Source organism: Sorex fumeus, unplaced genomic scaffold (assembly GCF_029834395.1).
Source record: "Sorex fumeus unplaced genomic scaffold, SorFum_2.1 ptg000098l, whole genome shotgun sequence".
NCBI lineage: Eukaryota > Metazoa > Chordata > Mammalia > Eulipotyphla > Soricidae > Sorex > Sorex fumeus.
Window position 1 is genome coordinate 45,145,600 of NW_026606155.1, and position 21,026 is coordinate 45,166,625.

At 39.3% G+C, this 21,026-nt stretch overlaps 1 protein-coding gene across 2 annotated transcripts in view; it reads right to left on the bottom strand.

Annotated features, from left to right (window-relative positions):
• The window catches only part of ATL1 (atlastin GTPase 1), a 73,659-nt gene that overhangs the window by 49,447 nt on the left and 3,186 nt on the right, over positions 1–21,026 (bottom strand). The window contains exons 1-2 of one of the 2 annotated variants that reach the window (XM_056133865.1): positions 11,015–11,060; positions 10,736–10,908 (exon numbers count right to left, since the gene is read on the bottom strand). In XM_056133865.1, the coding sequence (XP_055989840.1) occupies positions 10,736–10,769 (34 nt within the window). In that variant the 5' untranslated portion in view covers positions 10,770–10,908; positions 11,015–11,060. Of the gene's footprint in view, positions 1–10,735; positions 10,909–11,014; positions 11,061–21,026 lie in introns of those variants that run through there. The other variant, XM_056133864.1, reaches the window with a different exon arrangement.

Here is a 21,026-nt window from a genome sequence, read left to right on the forward strand (position 1 = left end):
GGCAAGCTCCCCATGACGTATTCGATATGCCAAACACAGTAACAACAAGCCTCAAAATGGAAATGTTACTGGGCCCGCTTGAGCAAATCGATGAACAACGGGAGGATAGTGTTTGTTTATGCATCTTCAGAGCCATGAAGAAATGAATAAATCATTTAAGAGCCTATTTTATTGAATACAAAAAATTACATAAACTACTTAACAGATACTTCTAAAAGAATGGTACTATTAACTATGAAAATGTATTGGGGTGTGTGTGTAGGACATGTTATGTATATAACATAAACACAAATGTAATTGATTTTAAAATAATACTTATGGTTAATATGCATAGGGTGGGAACTTCAGTCTTAATAACTAAAGAAATGCTAATTAAACAAGTTTAATGTTACTACCATGTAACTACCATGTTTCTATCCTAGCACCTCTTATAGTTCCCCTGAATACCCCTGTGTACCCCCAGGAGTGACTCTTGAGCACAGAACCAGGAGTAGCCTCTGAGAACTACTGAGGTTTATATTATTAACCATTAATATACATATCAGAAGCACTAATAAACATTTAAATTATGCATACTCTTTAATGAAACTTATTTCCAGGAATTTATATGAAATAAATTATTAAGAGTGGAATAAGTACTTATCTACATACATGTTCATTGCAGTATTATTATAGCAACAAACTGGGAAACAATCTAAATAACTGAGAATACTCTAAACAAATTATGTCAGAGATATGCAAAATATGGAGCCACCTGGAATTATGTTACAGAAAAATGCCTTATTAGGGATAATATTTTCACATATTTTAAGAAAAAAAAGCAGATGGGAATGTAGTTACTGGTAAAGAAAAACGTACCTGCACTTATAGTCACTTAAAATAATGACAGTCTTCAAGTATGTGGTTTATAAGGAATTCTCTTGTTCTTTAATCATCTTTGAGTTAGCTATTCAGTACCATTTCCACAAACTAATCATTTGTATTTGTAGCACACAATACAAACCTTGGGACAAAAAGCATTAATAATGATGACGAGGTTCACCACATGAAAATAAAAGATTAAATTAATCAGGAAGTTGTAACAAGTCCACATTTGTAACATAGCTAGAGTCAATAAACAAAGCTTGATAGGAGGTCAAGGGAAAATTAATAAATCTACTGTGGGTAGGGCGTCTGCCTTACACGCAGCCAACATGGCCGACCCGAGTTCGATTCCTCCGCCCCTCTCGGAGAGCCCGGCAAGCTACCGAGAGTATTCGATATACCAGACACAGCAACAACAAAGTCTCCAATGGAGACGTTACTGGACCCGCTCGAGCAAATCGATGATCAACGGGAGGGCCTTTACTTACTTATATTTTAAAATATATATTACAAATTAAAAATATCTATTATATCAGACCACATGTGACTAAGCATAAGCTATAGATAGTCAATAATATGCAATTATAATTTGCATTGTTGCAAAAATAATAATTTGCACTGTTGCAAAATGAGAGACAGAAAGACTAAGTTTCTTGTACTGCTGGTGCTGAACCATAAACACTTTTAAACACTTTTAAAACTATGTTTTAGCTATTTAAAGAAAAATAGATCTGCTTATGGCCTCAAATCTATTCCAAGTTGAAGATTAGTTTTCCAATAAAATATTTATGATAAATAAAGGGAAACAAGAGTAATAGAAAGCTAAGCTTATTCAACAACAAGTACAGAAGTTGTATTAATAGATCAAAATCCCACTACGAAGAAAAAGTCTAGGTGGTTTTACAGACTACTTTTCCCAAATGGGAAAAAAAAATCTTAAATAATCTCATGGAAAATGGAAAAGAGAAGAAAAAATAAACATCCTTCGGTGATTTTTAAAAATAAATAAAATTTTATATCAAGTTAAACAAAGAAAACATACAAAGGGAAAGTTAGTTACAATCATGATTGCAGATATCTTTAAAATAGAAGAAAATTCATACATTAAATTTCTTTAAAAAATTATTCAAAAAATCCACAGTCCAGGTTTTAGGACCATTCTTGGCCATACTCAGGGCTTATTCATGCTAATTTGGGGGACCATATGGGGTGCTAGGACTGAGTCTAAGTCTGCTATGTGCAAGGCAAGAGCCGTAGTGTTGTACTATCTCTTCAGTCTCCAGAAATACTTCTTAAAAGAAAGGTCATAGAGGAGCAGGAGTGGTTGTACAATGGTTAAGGCACTTGCATTGCAACTGAACCCAGTTCTATTCCCGGTACCATATGTGGGCCCCTGAATATGGCCATAAGTGTCCTCTGAGCACTGAGTCAGTATAAGATCTTTAGTATTGCCAAGTGTGCGCCAAACTTCCCTCCAAAAATGATAATATAATAGGCATGAGTTTATTCATAAAAATAGCTTCATAAAGTAGACTATGGACTGAACATGTTTGCCACTCAAAGCCTCTCTTGCAGACCACAACACTCAAAAGGAGAGAGAGAACACAAGGGATTGCCCTGCCACAGAGGCAGGGTGAGATGGGAGGGATGGGGGTGGGAGGGATATTATCCATGGTGGTGGAAAATGGGCACTGGTGGAGGGATGGGTATTTGATCATTGTATAATAGAAATCCAAGCACAAAAAATTGTAAATCTACAACTGTACCTCATGGCGTTTCACTAAAAAAAAAAAAAGCTTCATAATAGATTTTTAAATATAATTAAATGTATTAATAAATGCAATAATATAGTATTTATATAAGTACAAGAAAACCACTAATTATCACTGGATAATTCAACATCCAGTGATAATTTTAAAATAATTGTTATTTAGGTATAAAAAGAACATGTTCTTAATTTGATGAAGAAAGAAAAGAACTAGGAACCAGAGGTAGTACAGAGGTTAAGGCACTTCCCTTGCATGCGGCTCACTAGGTTCAAATCCCCAAAACCACCTATTGTTCCCTGAGCACTGTAAGGAATGATCCCTAAACTCAGATTCAAGAGTAAGCCCTGAGCAGCACTGTGTAAGCCAATCTTGCCCCCAAAAGAAAGAATTAAAAGTAATTAGAGACTAAAAGACTAAAAAGAAATGAAAAGGCAGTCATTACTGAAGTTGATGTATTTTTACATAGCATATCTTAAAGAATTAACGAAAAATTTATTAGAATTAACAAGAATTCTGATTAAGGTGGTAAGATATAAGATAAATATGTAAAAGTTGATTGCATTATTATTTATCAGTAACAGTGAACAGAAAAACATAACATGGGGGCTAGCCAGGATTGTGGATTTTCCATAATTCATATATTATGAAAAATATTTATAGCAACTAAACAAGGAATCTAAGAATATATTTCATGAAGATATATAGGTAAATTCCTCAAGGAGTGTTTTCAAACTACTGAAAGCTATCAATAAAGGATATCTAAATAAATAAAGAGATTTACTGTGCCTATGGACATATTTATTATAGTAAACCTCTAAATTTTATATAGTTAATCTACACATTGAATGCAATTTTAATTTAAAAAAATCTCAACTTGGCCTTCCAAAGATCTTACCAGCCTGATTCTATAATTGTATATGAGAGCAAGAAACCAAGAATAAAGAGTACTTTACAACACCCCTACAGAAGAACATCATGAAACAATCTGCTTTACCTTATATGAAGACATTATGAAATCTACAGTAATTAAATCAGTGTCATACTGACACAGGAATAGAGAAATATTCCTGCAGTAGGAGTGCAGAAATAGATTAACATATAATATTTGATAGTAAAACTTGGAAATCAATGTATGAAGAGTAGATTATTCAATAATGAATTTAGAAAATTTGGCTACCCATACTTTTAAAAGTGAAAAGAATTTCTATATCACATTACCTATCTCACATTATGCATAAAACAAAAAATCAAATAGTTCTAGAGCTCAAAATGAAGTATAGGAAAGAGGCAGTGAAAAGACTATAGAGTGGAAACTACCAGGAATCTACTTGGATAACATCTATAGAATAAGAATCTATGTGACATTACTGTTGGAACTTTGGAGTCTATTCAAAGCTTGCAACTTCAAAGGTGAGGCTTGAAAAATAAATGTAGGTTAATTTCAGTATGGTTCAGTTGTTGGCTGAGAAGTGGCTATTGATCTAGCACCCTTCAGTCCTACAGCAGGCAGGAGTGCCAGTACTCCTGGAGAAATTTACAAACGCCTTAGGAGCCAAGGTCGGCAACTGGGAACCTGTTCTCCCCAAATTAAGAATCAGTATTCCTATCACTGATGACTTATTCTTATTAGATGCAAATGTATTGTAATGCAATAATAATAATGCAATAATAATGCAAGGCATTACTGTAGCCCCGTCCCCCACACCACCATTGTTCAATGCTCCTCTGCTCTGGCTAAAATGACTTCCAGGACACTGACAGGGTAAGTACCATTTTCCTTCCCTTCAGGTTTTTTCTTTTTCCCCTTTCGGGAGTGCACATTAAAGATTAAGATACACAAAGTCAGGAGAAATTAGAAATTTACTGAATAAACCCAGGAAAAGATATAGGCTCAGAAGACCATAAACAAAGAAAACCTTCTGGCTGGATTTTCAACAGGAAAAAAAGAGGTTATATATAGATGTATTTATATAAAAGCAAAGCAAAACAAAAACAAAAACCAAACTCTGAAGAAGGGTAGAATATCGCTGTCAGAGTTACCAAATTAATTACACTCAAATGTCCAGTTTTTAATTTAAAAAAACCTAAGCCATAAACACACAAACACAGAAGTAGAAAAGCATGGACTGTGCAAAGGGAAAAAATGTTCAAGAGAAAATCTATATGGTGGACTTATTGGACAAACATAAAACAACTGTCTTAAAGATGTTTCAAGAATATAAAGAGAATCTGTATAAAGTCAAGAAAACAAGGTATCAGAAGAAACATCAATGAAAAGATAGGAAACCTTAAAATAACTAGAATCTTAGAAAAAGGAAAAAAATACAAAAACTGAATTGAAAAATTCACTAGAGGAATTTAAAGGAATATTTTAAGAGAGGAAGTAATTATTAAACTTGAAGATATGAAAACAGAAATATTGGAGTCTGAAAAAAAGGAAGAAAAAGATTAAAGAAAAATGGACAGAACCTAATGGGATCCACAAAACATCATAAAACAGAGACCAATACACGTGATGTAGGAGTGACAGAAGAAGAAAAGAGAAAAAGTGGAAGATCCATAATCTGAAGAAATGACTAAAGGCTTTGTTTCCTAAATTTGATAGAAGACACCCTAAATTTGATGTTTAAGGTCCACAAATACCCAGTGGCTTTACTCACTCCAAACAAGACAAATTTTGAAGTCAGCAGAGGTACTTTATCTGCTTTCTAACTTCAAGGACCCTGGAGTATCCTAACAGGTCTCTGGATGCCTACTTAATATCTATTAATATAAGTTGACAGAGGCTCGGGAGCTAATACATCAGGTAGTGTGCTTGCCTTGCATGCAGCCAACCTGGGTTCACTACCAGGCATCACATATGGTCGCCTGAGTCTGTCAAAAGTGATCCCTGAAGAGCCAGAAAGCCCTGCCTGAGCACAGCTGGGTCTTATACACACACACACACACACACACACACACACGTATCTATATGTATACACGTGTGTGTATCTATCTATCTATCTATCTATCTATCTATCTATCTATCTATGGTATATTTCTGGTCTTTTTCTTGGGAAATATTATATTTTCCAATTCCGAATAATGTACATTGCTTTCTGCTCTTTCTAATTTGTCTAAAAAGTATTTATTTAGCTAAGTCATATATGGTTAGTGCACTTCTTTTAAGCATTATCATAGTTTTTTTTTTTTTCCCCATTAGAGACTTCTGGCTTCCACAGGGCCTATTTTTAACACTACTTTCATACCAAGTCCTATTACGTCACTAAAAAATTCTACACATCATACATAGAAAGCAAATTAGAAGACAACTCTCAGTTCTAATATCAGTTCTTTAACTTACTATATATATATATATATAACCTTCATCAAGTCATTTGACCTACTGGAGACTCAGTGTTTTCATTGGCAGAACAGGGAATATTAAAAAAAAAAAAAGAACAGGGAATATTATGTCCTGTTAACTTAAAAGGCTAAAGATAAAATATAATAATGCAGATGAATGTGCCTTAAAAACTGTGATTCTATCAATGCAGTAGGTAAAATCCATTAAGAAATAAGCTGGAAAAGATAGTGCTAAAGGTAACAGGATCTAAAGACAAACAGCTTGAGTTGGAATCCTAGCACAAGCATTTGCTAACTCTGCTTGTTATTTTGTTTCTTTTAAACAAACTTTTAACATACTTTATCGATTTGGGGAGCCAAACAGACAGCAATTGATCCATTAAGAAAGGTGTCTCCTTGGAAAGACATTACAGTGCTGTCACATGATCCCAGTCACTGGATTTGAGGACAGAAAAGAATCTTGCTGCTTTGGGTTAGCAAAAGATGCCATTATAAATCATGACTCGAAGAAGACAGGGCATAGCATAGTAGCACAGACTAAGAAGTTGTTGAGTTTACCCAAGGGAATGGTAAATAAGTGTTGATCTGGGAAGAGAGATACTTGCTTGTCCCACCCTAACCATGACTTCTGGGGGCGGGGGGGGGGGGGGGGGGGGGGGGGAGGGGTGTGGAATAAATCTCCATTGCTGAGCCACTGCCCCATGTACACACCACACACATCTCTTTCAAATGTGGAGATGATTTTGATTGATGGTATGCGAACTAAGGAAGGAACAAACCCTCCCTGATCCAAGCTGCAGGGGAAAATAGGACAACAGACTGATGATCTCTAAGCATTTCTAGGCTGGTAATTTGTGAGGTTTGAGCACCAACTTAAAAAATACTGGCACAAATCCCGAGTAAATGAAAACCTGGTTCCTTAGAAATGATACTGCATATATGTCTATTTTGTACTAATATCCTCCATTTTTTTAAAAAAGATGGCATTTTTTGGGGCTGGGAGTGGGTAGGGGAGGATGGGCTAGAATGCTTCGCAGAGGCCCAGATTTGAGTTCCAGTATCCCTGGTCTCAAAGGATAGCCAGGAGCAATACCCAAGCACAGAACTGGGAGTAGCCTCTGAATACTACAGGGTGTGGCCCCAAAACTTAAATAACAAAAAAAACTTTTCCCCTTTTCTCTATGTCTTAAGACCCTAATGTTGTGTAAAATAGCCTTGCTTCTGTATAACACTTGTTAGTCTCCTAATACTTCCTTGAACCCTTCACCACTCACCACTCTTCTTCATTCTTACCCTGAACACTCCTCTGTGCAGCACTGAAGAGAGGAATTACTACTCAGGTTGATGAGCAGTGGATGCTCTACATTCTTAATGTGTGAAATGAGAAATAGGGTACATACCTCATAGAATATTAGCTCAGTGATATAAGCTATATTGTTACTGTATACCTTACTTATATGTTAGATATTATATTAGATGCTGGCAATAAAATGGAATCAAGAAAGAAATGACCAACATTTTTTTGCCAAAAATTCTCTGCCTTCAATTCCATAAACTACACTTTCTAAGTAATTTGACACATAGTTAATTTATGGCAAAGAAAACTCTTGAGTAGTAAGGCTTCAAGGTTCAACTCAACAATTTCACTATTTCTTTTCTATGAAAATTTCCTGAGAACACATAATGACTCTAGTATTTTGTTTCCTTATTTATCACTTAAACTATTTTCATGACTTCTGGATAAACTATCTGGGATAAGTTTTTTTCTAATACAAATAATCTTAGATAGGCCTGGAGAGATAGTACAATGGGTAGGGTGCTTACCTTGCATGTGGTCAAGCAGTGTTCAATCCCCAAAACCCCATATGGTTCCCTGAGTCCCACCAGGAGTGATTCTTGAGTACCAATGGGCATGGCCTAAAACACACACACACACACACACACACACACATCTAAGATAGTATTTTGAAAGTAGTACCATTTAATGCCTGAAACTAATGGCTAACTGCTTCCCAATCACCTTAAGTGCTGATTTAATCTTCCCAGATCTGGGACCTTCTTGGAATGGGGGCAGGCAGATTCTCTTTTCTGCCTGAAGGCACAGCAGCCTGCAGCCACACCCAATACCCTCCAACACAGAACCAGTCCAGTTCCACAACTGAACCTCATCAAATTGCCAAGGCACCAAAATATTCTGGCTCTATAGCTCTGGAGCAGGTTATGTGGCTGCACGACATCTCCAAATTTTAGTACTGTCAGTCCAGGAGGATCACAGCAAATCTGATGGGAAAGTTACATATGATCACCAAGCTCAATGAGCCTAAATAATAACAGAGATTCAACTAGCACTAATTAGCCCAGTAAATTGTCAGTGACTTTAGCAACATCACTGTGAAGATAAAACAATGATCATCAATAAAACAATTGACTTTTACTAATCTAAGTCTTGAGAATTTCATTTCTTTGTGTTTTAACAAATAATATGAAGTAATTTGTTTGTGCCTACATTGGGGGTGGTGGGTGGGAAATTGGAAACATTGGTGGTGGGATTAGTGTTGGAACATTTGATTCCTGGAACAACTGTATTGTGAACAACTTGCTAAATCACGGTATTATAATCTTTTAAAATGTTGATTTAAAAGGCAGATTCCTAGTCTTCACTTCAGGTCTACTGATTTAAAAGCTCTTGTTGAGTAGCTGAGGATTTAGCTTAGTGTTAGCCCCCAAGCTTGGAAGATATGAGGCCTCAGTTGGGGAGTAAAAGGCTCTCTCACTTGGAAATATGAAATCTGCATTGCTAATAAGTCCCCAATGTGACTTTTATGCAAATGTCATTTGAAACTCACATTCCCAATAGACAGTCTCCACTATTTAAAATTCTATAACCAAAAGAAATATTGAAGAATAATAATGACCCAAAGTTTCAGAAAGGACAATCCTCAATAAATTCTCACATGTCTGTCTCTTAGCAGGATGGAGACAATAAAGCAAGGTCAAAACTGACTTGACCACATACACTTTAGCTGAACGTACAAGGAAAGGATGAAAGGGATATCTGGAAAAAGTTTACCCATACTCCTAAAGAAGCAAAAAAAACTGTGTTACTGCAATAGATACCACCCCTAAATTTGAGGTTTGGTGAGGTCAGAAAGTGGGATTAATTTATCTTAAATCCCAGGTCTGGGTTGACAACTCTCCGAATGGGTGCAAGCAGATTCCCCTTTCAGCCTGAAGACACAGCAGCCTGCAGCCACACCTGGCATCCTCCAACACAGAACAGTCCACACAACCAGTCCACAGAACTAGCCACACAACTCCCTGCTTCAATGAACTCCCCCACACTTGCCTCCACCACAGGAGGGCAGAAGGGGAGAGGAGGTATTAAACTATTGTCATCAGAACAGGCTGAGGCCAGGAGAAATGGAGCAAAGGAAACCAAAACAGCTAAAATTGAAATTCATACTTCTTAGTCCGATGGATAGTTATAAAAGTGATCTCTCAGTGGCACAGAAATCAAGCAGTTCCAAGCTCCCAGGAGGTGCAAACTTTCATCATCATCATCATCATCATCATCATCATCATCATCATCATCCTCCTCCTCCTCCTCCTCCTCCTCCTCCTCCTCCTCCTCCTCCTCTTCCTCCTCCTCCTCCTCATCCTCATCATCATCATCAACAGGCAAATCTAATTAATAAAATGTTTCTCTAGCGCCAAGCCACAGTGACTTGCACTCAGCTCTGGTGTAGATGAGAAAGGGCCCTGCACTTCCCAAGACCCGCGGAGCGCGAGGCTGGCATTGCGATTGGAAGCAACTGAAAGCCCAGGGTGGAGGCGGTATGGGAGAGAGAAGCCCCTGCAGCCCCCACCGCGCACGCAGAAGCAAGCATAGAGGGGAGGGGAGGGGCGGGGCGGCATCTCCGCATCGCTGCACCCGCCGCACCCGCTCCGCTCCGCGTGCGTGAGCGCCGCCCACCCACTCGCGGCGCGGACCCACTGGGCCCCGCGGCTCCTTCCCCCTCCCCTTCGGCCTGGTGCTGAATCATGAGCCCCGTTATCTCCAAAAGGTAACGCCGAAGAACAAAGCCTCCCAGATGACTGGGCCGAATTAGGGGACCAGGTCGGGGTGGGGCAGGAGGCTGGAAAGCACAACTTTGCTTCCCTTATTCTCCCAGCGCCCCAGTTACAGAGAGTGCCTGCGGCGCTAGGGAACTCCCACGCTCGCACCCCTTTTCTGAGGTCCGCTTGCAGGGTGCCCGGCTTGCTCCACCTCATTGTTTCAGCGCGCAGCAACCCCCCAGCCCCACCCGGTCGGAGCCCGGAGCCCGTGCCCTGCCAGGCCAGCTCAGCTGGGGGTGGGGGGGCAGAGGTGGGGGCTGCGGACCCGCCGCCTCTCTCGCCTGGGTAGCAGCAGCCCCCACCCCTGCCCGTCCTAACCTCCCTCGGGAAACCCACCCTGAAACACAATCCGGAGGCTCCTGGAGGTGCTGTCCAAATGCTAGGAGGAGGTGGATGGGAGGTGGGGGGGTGGGTAACGCAAGCCAGAGGCTCGGGCCTTGGCCAGCGGCAGCCCTACAACCCCCACCCCCACCCCTCCAGCCCAGCATTTCGGGGTCCAGGGCCCCGGAGGCTCCGGCAAGGCAGGGAGCGGCCGGGCTGTGGCCTCTCACAGCCCTGGGCCCTCGGCGGAGGCTGCAGAAGCCCAAAGGGGAGCGCCTATTCCCTGGCCGGCTGCGGGCAGCGCCCTCGCCGCTACTCACCCCAGCTGTTTCGGTCCCTGCGGTGGGCGGCCATGGTGGTCGCGGGGCTGGTGGCGGAGAGGCGCTGTCGCTGCTCTCGCTCCGCTCCGGGCCGCAGGTTGCCGGCGGTGGGAGGTTCTGTGCCCGCGCGCGCCGGGCGCTGTTAGCTCAGACTCCAAAGAGGTGCCGTGGCGCTGTGGGAAGGAGTGGGGAGGGAAAGGGAGGGGAGAGCAGATGAACCAAGCTCAGCAGCATCACAAACCCGAGTTCACACAAATATCAGCGTCACACCCTGCCTACCTCAGCCCATCCCCGGAGTGTGAAGACAGTGACAGACGATGTGCTGCAATGTTTTCAATGCTAAACACACACACACACACACACACACACACACACACACACACACACACACTTCATCCTCCCCATCAGTCACTGAAATGCACCAACCAATCTATTACAGTACTCTGGATGTTCAAATTACTGCTTTCTAGACTAGTCAGACATTAGTCTAAACATACTAACAACATACAGAGTCAAAGAAGTTAAGATAATCTGCATTTATCTACCACAGTCCCCTGCCCCCATTTTAAAAGGAAAACAATGAATAATTTTAGTTATACTGAGGGGACCTATTTTTTAAAACTAGCCTACCAACGCTTAGATCAAGATCAAATCAAAATAAAGGGTCCTAGAGATAGCTCTAGGAGCTGAGTGCATGCTTTGCAAGCAGCAGATCTGAGTTCTATTCCTGACATTATTATATGGTTCCCTGAGCACTGCTAGAAATGACCCTGAGCACAGAGTAAGGAGTAACCCCTTACTCCAGCCCTCCACCCCCCCCCAAAAAGATCAAAGTAAATGAGAGTTGGAGATTGGTCATATCTGTAATCTGTAACTAAATTTTCCCAGTAGATTTATAAAGACTATATATAGATTGGCAAATATAGGAGCTAGAGTCATACCAGATAGTCTGTAAACCTTGAAGCCTCAAAATTGAAAACAGTTTTGAATGGAAGGCAAAAAATAATACTTAAAAATGTCCCTAGTCCTTCCTTTTCATTGTTTCCTCTTCTCATGTATCTCAACATAGTTTTCAGTATCTAGAAATACTCCGTTTATGCTATTTGGCCCTCAAGATGCCATAAACCCATTTCTCCCATTTGCATTAGGTTGCTGCCCATACCAGTTATATCTAGATTACACTAGCATTTTGTTGTTGATGTTATTTGGGGGCCACACATGGCTGTGTGCCACACATATCCTGGCTCTATGCTCAAGGATCGCTCCTAGTGAGGTTTGGGGAAATACGTGGGGTGCCAGGGAAGAAAACCTGGGTTGGATGGCTTTGTGCAAGACAAACACTTTACCTGCTATACTATCTCTCTTGTTCCTACTCTAGCTTCTTAACTGCCAGATCTATGCTCCCTGTTTATTCTTTATCATAAACAACTTTTAACTGTTTCCTCAATGTAATTTATTATGATGGCTTCAGACAGGATGCCTATGCTGATAATTCCCAAATCTATATCTATAGCCTTCTAATGTTTCTTCAAAGAGAATGATCATCTTACAGCTGAATTTATAATTGTCTAAAGTCTTCTTACTTTATTTCCCTATTAATAGTTCAAAATCAAAATGTTGAAAAATAAAGAAAAATGCAAATCTTATGCATTTCTTATTTCAATTAATTATTTTAATGACTTCATAGCTGTAAACACTATAAATCAAATTTACATTATGGAATTAGACTTTTTTGCTTGGGGCCCATAGCCAGTGGACCTTGGGGACTTCTCCAGGGTGGTTTCCAGCAGTATTCAGGAAACCATGTGGTGCCAGGGATCAAATCCAGAATGCAAAGCATGCATCCCAATCTCCTGAGCTATCTCCCCAGCCCTACATTATGGATTACAGTGGAGTTATACTCAATACAGTAATATTCCCTAAACCCTAATAAAACAATATAGGAAGACAGAAATGACCTCATTCCTGTACTTGAAAGCCTAATTCACAGAACAAAAGCACGTTCTGCTTTTCTTATATTTCTTTACTATAATTATCTGCTTGCATTCTAGCCTGAAACTCCCTTTCAGGTAAATTCAATTAAAAATACATGGGGGCTGGAGCAATAGCACAGCAGCTAGGGCGTTTGCCTTGCACGCAGCCATTCCAAGTTCGATTCCCAACATCCCATATGATCCCCCGAGCACCGCCAGAAGTAATTCCTGAGTGAAGAGCCAGGAGTAACCCTTGTGCATCGCCGGGTGTGACCCAAAAAGAAAAAAAAGTAATACATGGCTGGAAAAACAGTACAGAGAAGTTAAGGTGCTTCCCTTGTATCCTGGTGATTCAGCACCACATATGGTCCCCTAAACATAGGGTCATTCCTAAACTCAGAACCAGGAACAGCCTTCAAGTACCACTGGGGTATGACTCAAAACCTCAAGGGAAAACGTTATACAACTCAGTATCTATTCATAATTAAAAAAAACTTGCTTGAAAATCATTTTTCTTTTATAATTAATGTGCGAGATAATACTCTTGACACTGCCTAACTAGTTTGACTAAGAATTTTTCATCCCCTGGTTTTTAGCATATTTGTCTGAATAAATTATTAGTTTTATTTAAATATTTATATCTTTGAAATTTTACATTTATCTTCTGGCATTCCCTCTCCCACCACTATAAATCACAGATATTAAAGTGAGTTGTTCCAGCTGTATCACCCTATTTAAAATTTTAGAATTCCAGGAGTGCACAGTTGCGCTTGTGGCCATGTGACATCTCATACTCTATACCACATCTCATACACTACTCCTGATGCACCGGGAGGAGGATGAGATGTAAAGTAGAAGGCAACCAATCTTGATTAAAAAAAATTAGTTCACAAGGCTCAATCTGTAACAACATGTTAGTAATCTCTTATACAAGAGCTTAATGGCTCCAGGTGAGGTACAACAATTTTCACACACTTTCTTCAAAGGAAACTTTTTTTGACCATTTTTAGCAGATTATTCATAATAAGGAATACAAAATAAATTATTTAGGATCTGCTATTGGGGTAGGCTTCTGCGGTGGCTGGAAAAATTCAAAATAAGGGTGGTGGGAAGGTATAATGGTTCTGGATTGGTGTTGGAATATTGAATGTAATAAATTATTGTGAATAACTTTATAAAAATAAAACTAAATTTAAAAAAATAAAAATGAGTTATATTCCTTTACCATGATTATTAGCCATTCCTAGCTTAGCACAGGGATCAGTCTTGAGTGTGCTCAAGGGTCACTCCTGGCAGTGCTCAGGGGACTGTATGTAGTACCAGGATTGAATCAGGGTTCACCATATGCATGACAAGCACCTTCACCTCTACATTATTTAACCAGCCCTACTTGACAATTTTTTTTCTAATAATCAAACTACCCCAAATTTAGCCAATGGGAACCTCTTTGTGCCATCCTACATTATAATATGTCCTATTTATCTTTAATCGTTTTATGTGTTCTCACTATATAGTATCTGTACAGTGGAATACTATATTATAAATTATAAAATCAGTGGATGGGGCTGGAGCAATAGCACAGCAGGTAGGGTGTTTGCCTTGCATGCAGCCAACATGGCCAACCCAAATTCAATTCCTCCGCCCCTCTCGAAGAGCTCGGCAAGCTACCAAGAGTATCTTGCTGGCACAGCAAAGCCTGGCAAGCTACTCGAGACGTATTCGATATGCCAAACACAGTAACAAGTCTCACAATGTTACTGGGCCCGCTCGAGCAAATCGATGAACAACAGGAGGACAGTGACAGTGAAAATCAATGGACAGTTTATATGAACAGATGCAGACTGGTTTTGCTATTAAATGGAGAGGAGAGACTGAAAGTGCCAAATACTATACCCTCCCTGCACGAAAATCCATTAACAAGTAAATATGTCAGCTTGTCTGTTCAAAATAAGGTCAGGAAAAATAAACCAGATGTTAATCATATTGGTTATGTATAGGAGCTGTGTGTAAATGGTGTATATATGAAGGGAGAATGAGAACAGGGTCATAGGAAGTGAGGTGAACTGACATTTGTCCAAGTCTAGCCTTGTAATATGGTTCTTGCTTAACAAATCATGGTAATGTTTCACTCTACAAAACAAAGGATCTAAGAGAAATTCAAAAGGAATGACAAATAGTAAAAAACAATAATTGAAGCAAACCTAACTGCAATCTGGGCATAGAAATTACCTCACTGGGTAACATAGGAAGAAATAAATTAGGATCTTTGGAAAACAGTATTTTGAAAGGTTTTAATTGGCTGAGGTATTGCAATTTACAGTAGTTAATGATGGTTTCCCATGTACGTAATTCAAACATCACATCCATCAACAATGTACCTGCCTCACTTTCCTAAGTCTCCAAACCCTCTCATTTGACACCCCATACAAAACACAAATTCAGTTTTGTGGATCAGTTCTCCAATTGTGCTGCCTTTAGCCCTTTGTTTCTACTTTGCTGTGAATCTTCGATTCTCATATATGAAAGAGATCAGTCTCTATCAATCTCTCTCCTTCTGACTTATTTCATTCATCATGATATCTTCTAATTCCAAATTGCATGGATTTTGTTCTTAAGAGTTTGATAGTATTCCACTGTGTATATATACCACAACTTTTTGATCCATTAATCCATAGTTGGGAATTTGGGTTGTTTACGTATCTTGGCTTATGTACTAAGCACTGCAGTGAACACTGGTATGTATATAACCATTCAAATTAATATTTTTGTGTTTGGGGAATAGATACTACGAAGTGCTATCACTATGTTATATGGGAATTCTATTTTTTGGAAAGATCTCCAAATTACTTTCAATTAAGGGTGAGACAGCAGACATTCCCACCAACAGTGGATGAGGGTTCCTTTCTCACCACAATCCTGTCAACACTGGCAAACTTTTTGATAAGTGCCATTCTCACTGGAAAGAGATATCTCAATGTTGTTTTGATTTGCATTTCCATAATCATGAGTGACGATGAGTATGCTTTAGTATGTCTATTGGCCATCTGTATGTCATCTTTAGTGAAGTATCTGTTTATCCCCTCTTCCATTTTTTTCCCTCCAAGCTGTGTTGGGGGCTGACTTTCTTCAACCTCTGCACTCAGGGATCATGCCTGGAAGAACTTGAGAGATTATATGTGATGCCTGAGATTGAACCTGGGTTAGTTCGATGCAAATGCCTTGTGTGGTATATTGCTTCTTCAGCCCCAACATTTTCCAATTTTTTAGATGGGGTCATTGGATTTTTTATTGTTTTTATATATTTTGGATATTAGACCTTTATATGATGTATTGTGTACAAATATTTTCTCCCATTTACCCTTTTAGTAGGGTGTCTTTTTATTAGTTTGAGTTTCTTTTGCTGTGCAGAAGCTTTTTAATTTGATGTAGTCTCAACTTTTAAATAAAATAGTATTGATTCCTTACTATAAAGACTAAAACTGAATATAGGAGTTAATAAGTTAATAATTTTTTCTCCTACAGCACACATAGATTAGCAATACTGAAATTACATATGCACTAAAACTAAACAAATAAATGTTGCATGAAAGCCATATTTTTCACTGTTAGAGGTAAACTAATACTATGGAAAGGGGGGGAAATAGAATAAACCCTGTGATATTACTGAATTGGATTCTGAGATATCAATATCATGCAGTAAACATAAAAATGACTCAATTTATTTTTAATCAACTAAAGAACTAAACAAGAATTTATCCATAGAATACCTACAAATAGTTAACAAGCACATAAAAATGATAAAAGTGTGTAGTCACTGCAGCGCAAGTAAGATGCAAATAAAACCACAATGAAAATAAAGACCTCAATAAGGTTTTTTTTGCAATGAATCTTATTTGCACTGCAGTGATTATATATATTAGGATGACCAGAATTTTAAAAAAGACAATAATTAATGTTGTTGAGGATGTAGAGAAATTGACACTCTCATACTCTGTTGATGGGAATATAAAATGATGCAACCACTTTGGGGAAACAGTTTGGCAGCAACTCAAAAAGTTAAAGGTTGCTGAGGAATTCTATTGGTATGTAAATACACGAAAATATGTAAATCTGTGCTCACACAAAAACTTACAGGAAGGGTCATAGCAGCATTATTTATATGAGCTAGAGCTAGAAACAAGTGAATTCCAAATAACTGATGAATGGACAGACAAGAAGAGGTTTGCTATGTACCAGCAAAAACTGATAAAAGATTAAAGAATCAGGAATAGAGCAGCAGGTAGGGTACCTGACTTACATGTGCCAGAGTGGGTTTGACTCCCAGCACCAAGTGGCTCTCCCAGCAGTACCAGATTTAGCTGTGAAAACTGCCAAGCACTACTGGGCATAGTTCTGGAAGGCCCCATGCTGTGTGTGTGGCCCAGGTAATTTCTGGTATCCCACAACTCTAGCAACACCACATCCTCAGGCCTTTGCTGAGAATCACTAGTGGGTGTCCTAGGGCCTTCTGAGCACTGCTTGGGAACCCAGCCCCTAAGAGAATTAAGAACTGATAAACACTATATTGTGGATGGACCTTGAAAACTATTATGCTAATTGAAAGAAGTCAGTCAGGAAGACCACATTCCATTGATATAAATTCTATATTCAGAATAGACAAAATCTCTAAGGACTTTAAAAAGATTAATAGATGCATAGATTAGGAAGGCTGGAGAGGAAAAATCTGGAAAGTGGTTACTAAAAATATAGAATTTCTGATAAAATGTTAAAAATTGCTACATCAATTGTGCAAAACTGTGAATATATTGAAAAATCATCAAATTATACCACTGAAACGGATTACATTGTATGTGAATTAAATTTTAATAAGGCTTTTTATCTGTGCCAGGAATTGAAAACAGGGCCTCACACACACACACACACACACACACACACACACACGGCAAGTGCTTTCTCACTAGGTCACAACCCTGCTAAAATAAGGCTTTTAAAAAAAATGTGCATGTTCCCTTGAGACTAGAGATTAGTATAGACTAGAGATTAGTGTAGATTAGATCACATGCAGCTGGCCTTAATGGCATCACATGGTGTCATATTGTCCCCTATCACTACCAGGGGTGGCCTTTTAGCACAGAGCCAAGAGTACCGTCCCTGAGCAGTGTCAAGTGTGGCCCAAATCCTGCCCCCACCTCCCTAACCCCTGCCAAATAAGGAGAGTTTCCTTGAGCTCAAACAATTAATAAAACAAGAAGAGAAAAAGCCAAAAAGCAGTGGAAAGAAGGAAGTACATAATTTGAGCAGAAATAAATGAAATAGAGATTTTTTTAATACTACAAAGGATCAGAGAAACGAAGAGTGATGCCTTTGAAAAGATAAAAACAATTAACAAATACTGAGCAAGACCCATCAATAAAACAGAGAAAAACAATCCAATGAAATAATAAACGACAGAGGAGCATGTATAACATACAGTACAGAAGTACAGAGGATCATAAGAGATTATTATGAACATCTATAGGACAACAAAAAAGTCTATAAGAAATAGATAAATTTTTGAAAAAATTTTATTGAATCATTGTGAGATAGTTACAAGCTTTCATGTTTGGGTTACAATCACACATTGATCAAACACCCATCCCTCCACCAGTGCACATCTCCCACCACCAATGCCCCCAAGTATATCCCCCTTTCCTGCCCTCCCCCTGCCTCCATGGCAGACTTTATTCCCCATGACTAAACAGGACACAAATGCAAATCCAACACAACTATCAAATTCTCTCCCTGGTATGCCAGAAAGTTCTGGCATCTCAGTACATGGAGTAATAGCTTCAAGTAACCAATTTAAAAGGATGACCAGCTTCCGAAACCAACAAACTAAAACTAAATCACAGGTAAGGATTTGACCTGATCATTGGTAAGATCCAAGGATTTGGTAATTTCATCAGTGCATAAACTTTCACTTCTACAAGTAGGCCTAATCTTCCTCCATCAGGACTATGCTGAAATTTAGCTCTTCCTTTCAGTCTCTTAATAATATCTTCCCAAATACCTCCAGCTTGTGTCAAAGAGTGCAGTCCTTCTGCATCACGTAAACGCTATTATGTTTAGTACCACAGCCATAGGCCACACAATTTATCACTGTAACTCTATAACCTTTATCATCAGTCCTGGGCCTTGACCTTAGCTATATTTTCCCTGAAAACTAGTACAGAAAATAGGTTTCTCCAAAGGTGTCAAGGAAGCTTTCTGGTTTTCTACCCATGCCTTAAATACTTCCAAGGTTATTTGTCCTTTCCCCCTATGTATTCTCACAAAAGCAGTAGGCGCAAATGACAGCACAATTTTAGTCATCATCCCTGTAAAAGCTTCAAAGGGCTATAGAATAATTTCCCAATGCAGTGCTTCACCACGTTATTATTGGTGCATATTTGAGTATTGATAATGTGACCTTATGCTATGAACTATTAGCACTGCACTGTAGCACTGTCCTCTTGTTGTTCATCGATTTGCTCGAGCGGGTACCAGTAACATCTCACAACAAATTGTGAGACTTGTTACTGTTTTGGGGCTGGAGTGATAGCACAGCAGTAGGGCATTTGCCTTGCACGCAGTCGGCCTGGTCGAGCCGAGTTCGATTCCTCCGCCCCTCTGAGAGAGACTGGCAAGCTGCTGAGAGTATCTCGCCTGCATGGCAAAGCCTGGCAAGCTATCCGTGATGTATTCAATATGCCAAACACAGTAACAACAAGTCTCAAAATGGAGACATTACTGGGCCCGCTCAAGCAAATCGATGAACAACAGGAGGGCAGTGTTTCGTTTTTTTTGTTTTGTTGTTACTGTTTTTGGCATACTGAGTATGTCACAGGGAGCTTGCCCGGCTTTGCCGTGCAGGCAAGATTCTCTCAGTAGCTTGCCGGGCTCTCGGAGAGGGGCAGAGGAAATGAATTGATTAACTCTATTATATCTTACTTCTCACATACACATTTTTCAGTTAGTATATGTTAAATATGTTAGTTATGTTAGTATATATAAAGTGGGAAACACTCACCAGCACTTCTGATCACACCCTGTGAAGAATGATGACTGTTTCCAAGCAAAGCACTTCATGTTGCAAACTAAACTTTTTTTCTCATAAAATTCCAATTTCCCTTGAAAAAAATGACTTGCTGACAAACTACAGTTTGTCAGAATTGGGTATTTGGAGTAACTTTTTGTTTGTCTGTTTCATGGGCCACACCTGGCAGTGCTCAGGCCTTACTCCTGGCCCTGATGAACTATTATACTTCCGTTTTCCTTGGCAAGTAGTATATCCAGACAATCACCAAAGAAAGAAATCATTCCAGAAAGTGAAGTGTCTTTCCAGAGGCTACTTCCAAGTATTTATAGCCTGATCAGAGTTCTTACAAAAAAAGTATCTATAACTATTGATCAAAGGTCTTACCAATAAAAAAAAAGGAGGTATCAGAAAGAAAATCTAATGAGAAGAAGAGAAAAATGAGGCCGGTCCTACATTATTTAAAATTTTTTTAAGAAAAATGAGGCCAGGTTTAAGCAACCAACAAAAGACAGTGAAGCCTTCTAAAAGTACAGCCAAAACAAACAAACAAAAAACCTCTATTATCCTCATCTTAAAATGGCAAAGAAAGGTGGACGTACATGGCTCTTAAAAGAGCTATAGGATCAATGGTGATAAGATTGGGCCACTGGGAGGCACTATGGCCTCTTCTGTAGATTCAGGTTTCTCAAGATACTAATTTACCTGAGGTATAAGCAAATTTTAGGCATTAGTTCTGAACTTTGTACTTATGCTGTGAGGAAACTGGTAAGGAACAACTTAAGATCACTTGTAATTTGAAGTTTTTCTTAGCTATAAAGTTTTCAGGAGGAACCAATTTGGGGGGAGGAGGTGGGAGTGCTTTTTGGGCCACACCTAGGCTGTGTTCTGGTCTTATTCCTGGCTCTGCACTCAGGGATCACTCCTAGGAGGGCTCAAACCCAAGTTAGCCACACGGAAATCAAGTGCCCTACAAATTGTGCTACCTCTCAACCGAGTTGTAAATTGAATATGGGATACTATTACCAATAAATACTGAGACCTTAAAGTCTGAGTGGTGATCAAGGTTAAAGAGAAAAATTGATCTAGATGATCAATATAAGTTCGTTTTTTAAAAGGTAAAGGCAAAGGCCCTCCCGTTGATCGTCGATTTGCTCGAGCGGGCCCAGTAACGTCTCCTTTGGAGATTTTGTTGTTACTGTGTCTGGCATATCGAATACTCTCGGTAGCTTGCCGGGCTCTCTGAGAGGGGCGGAGGAATCGA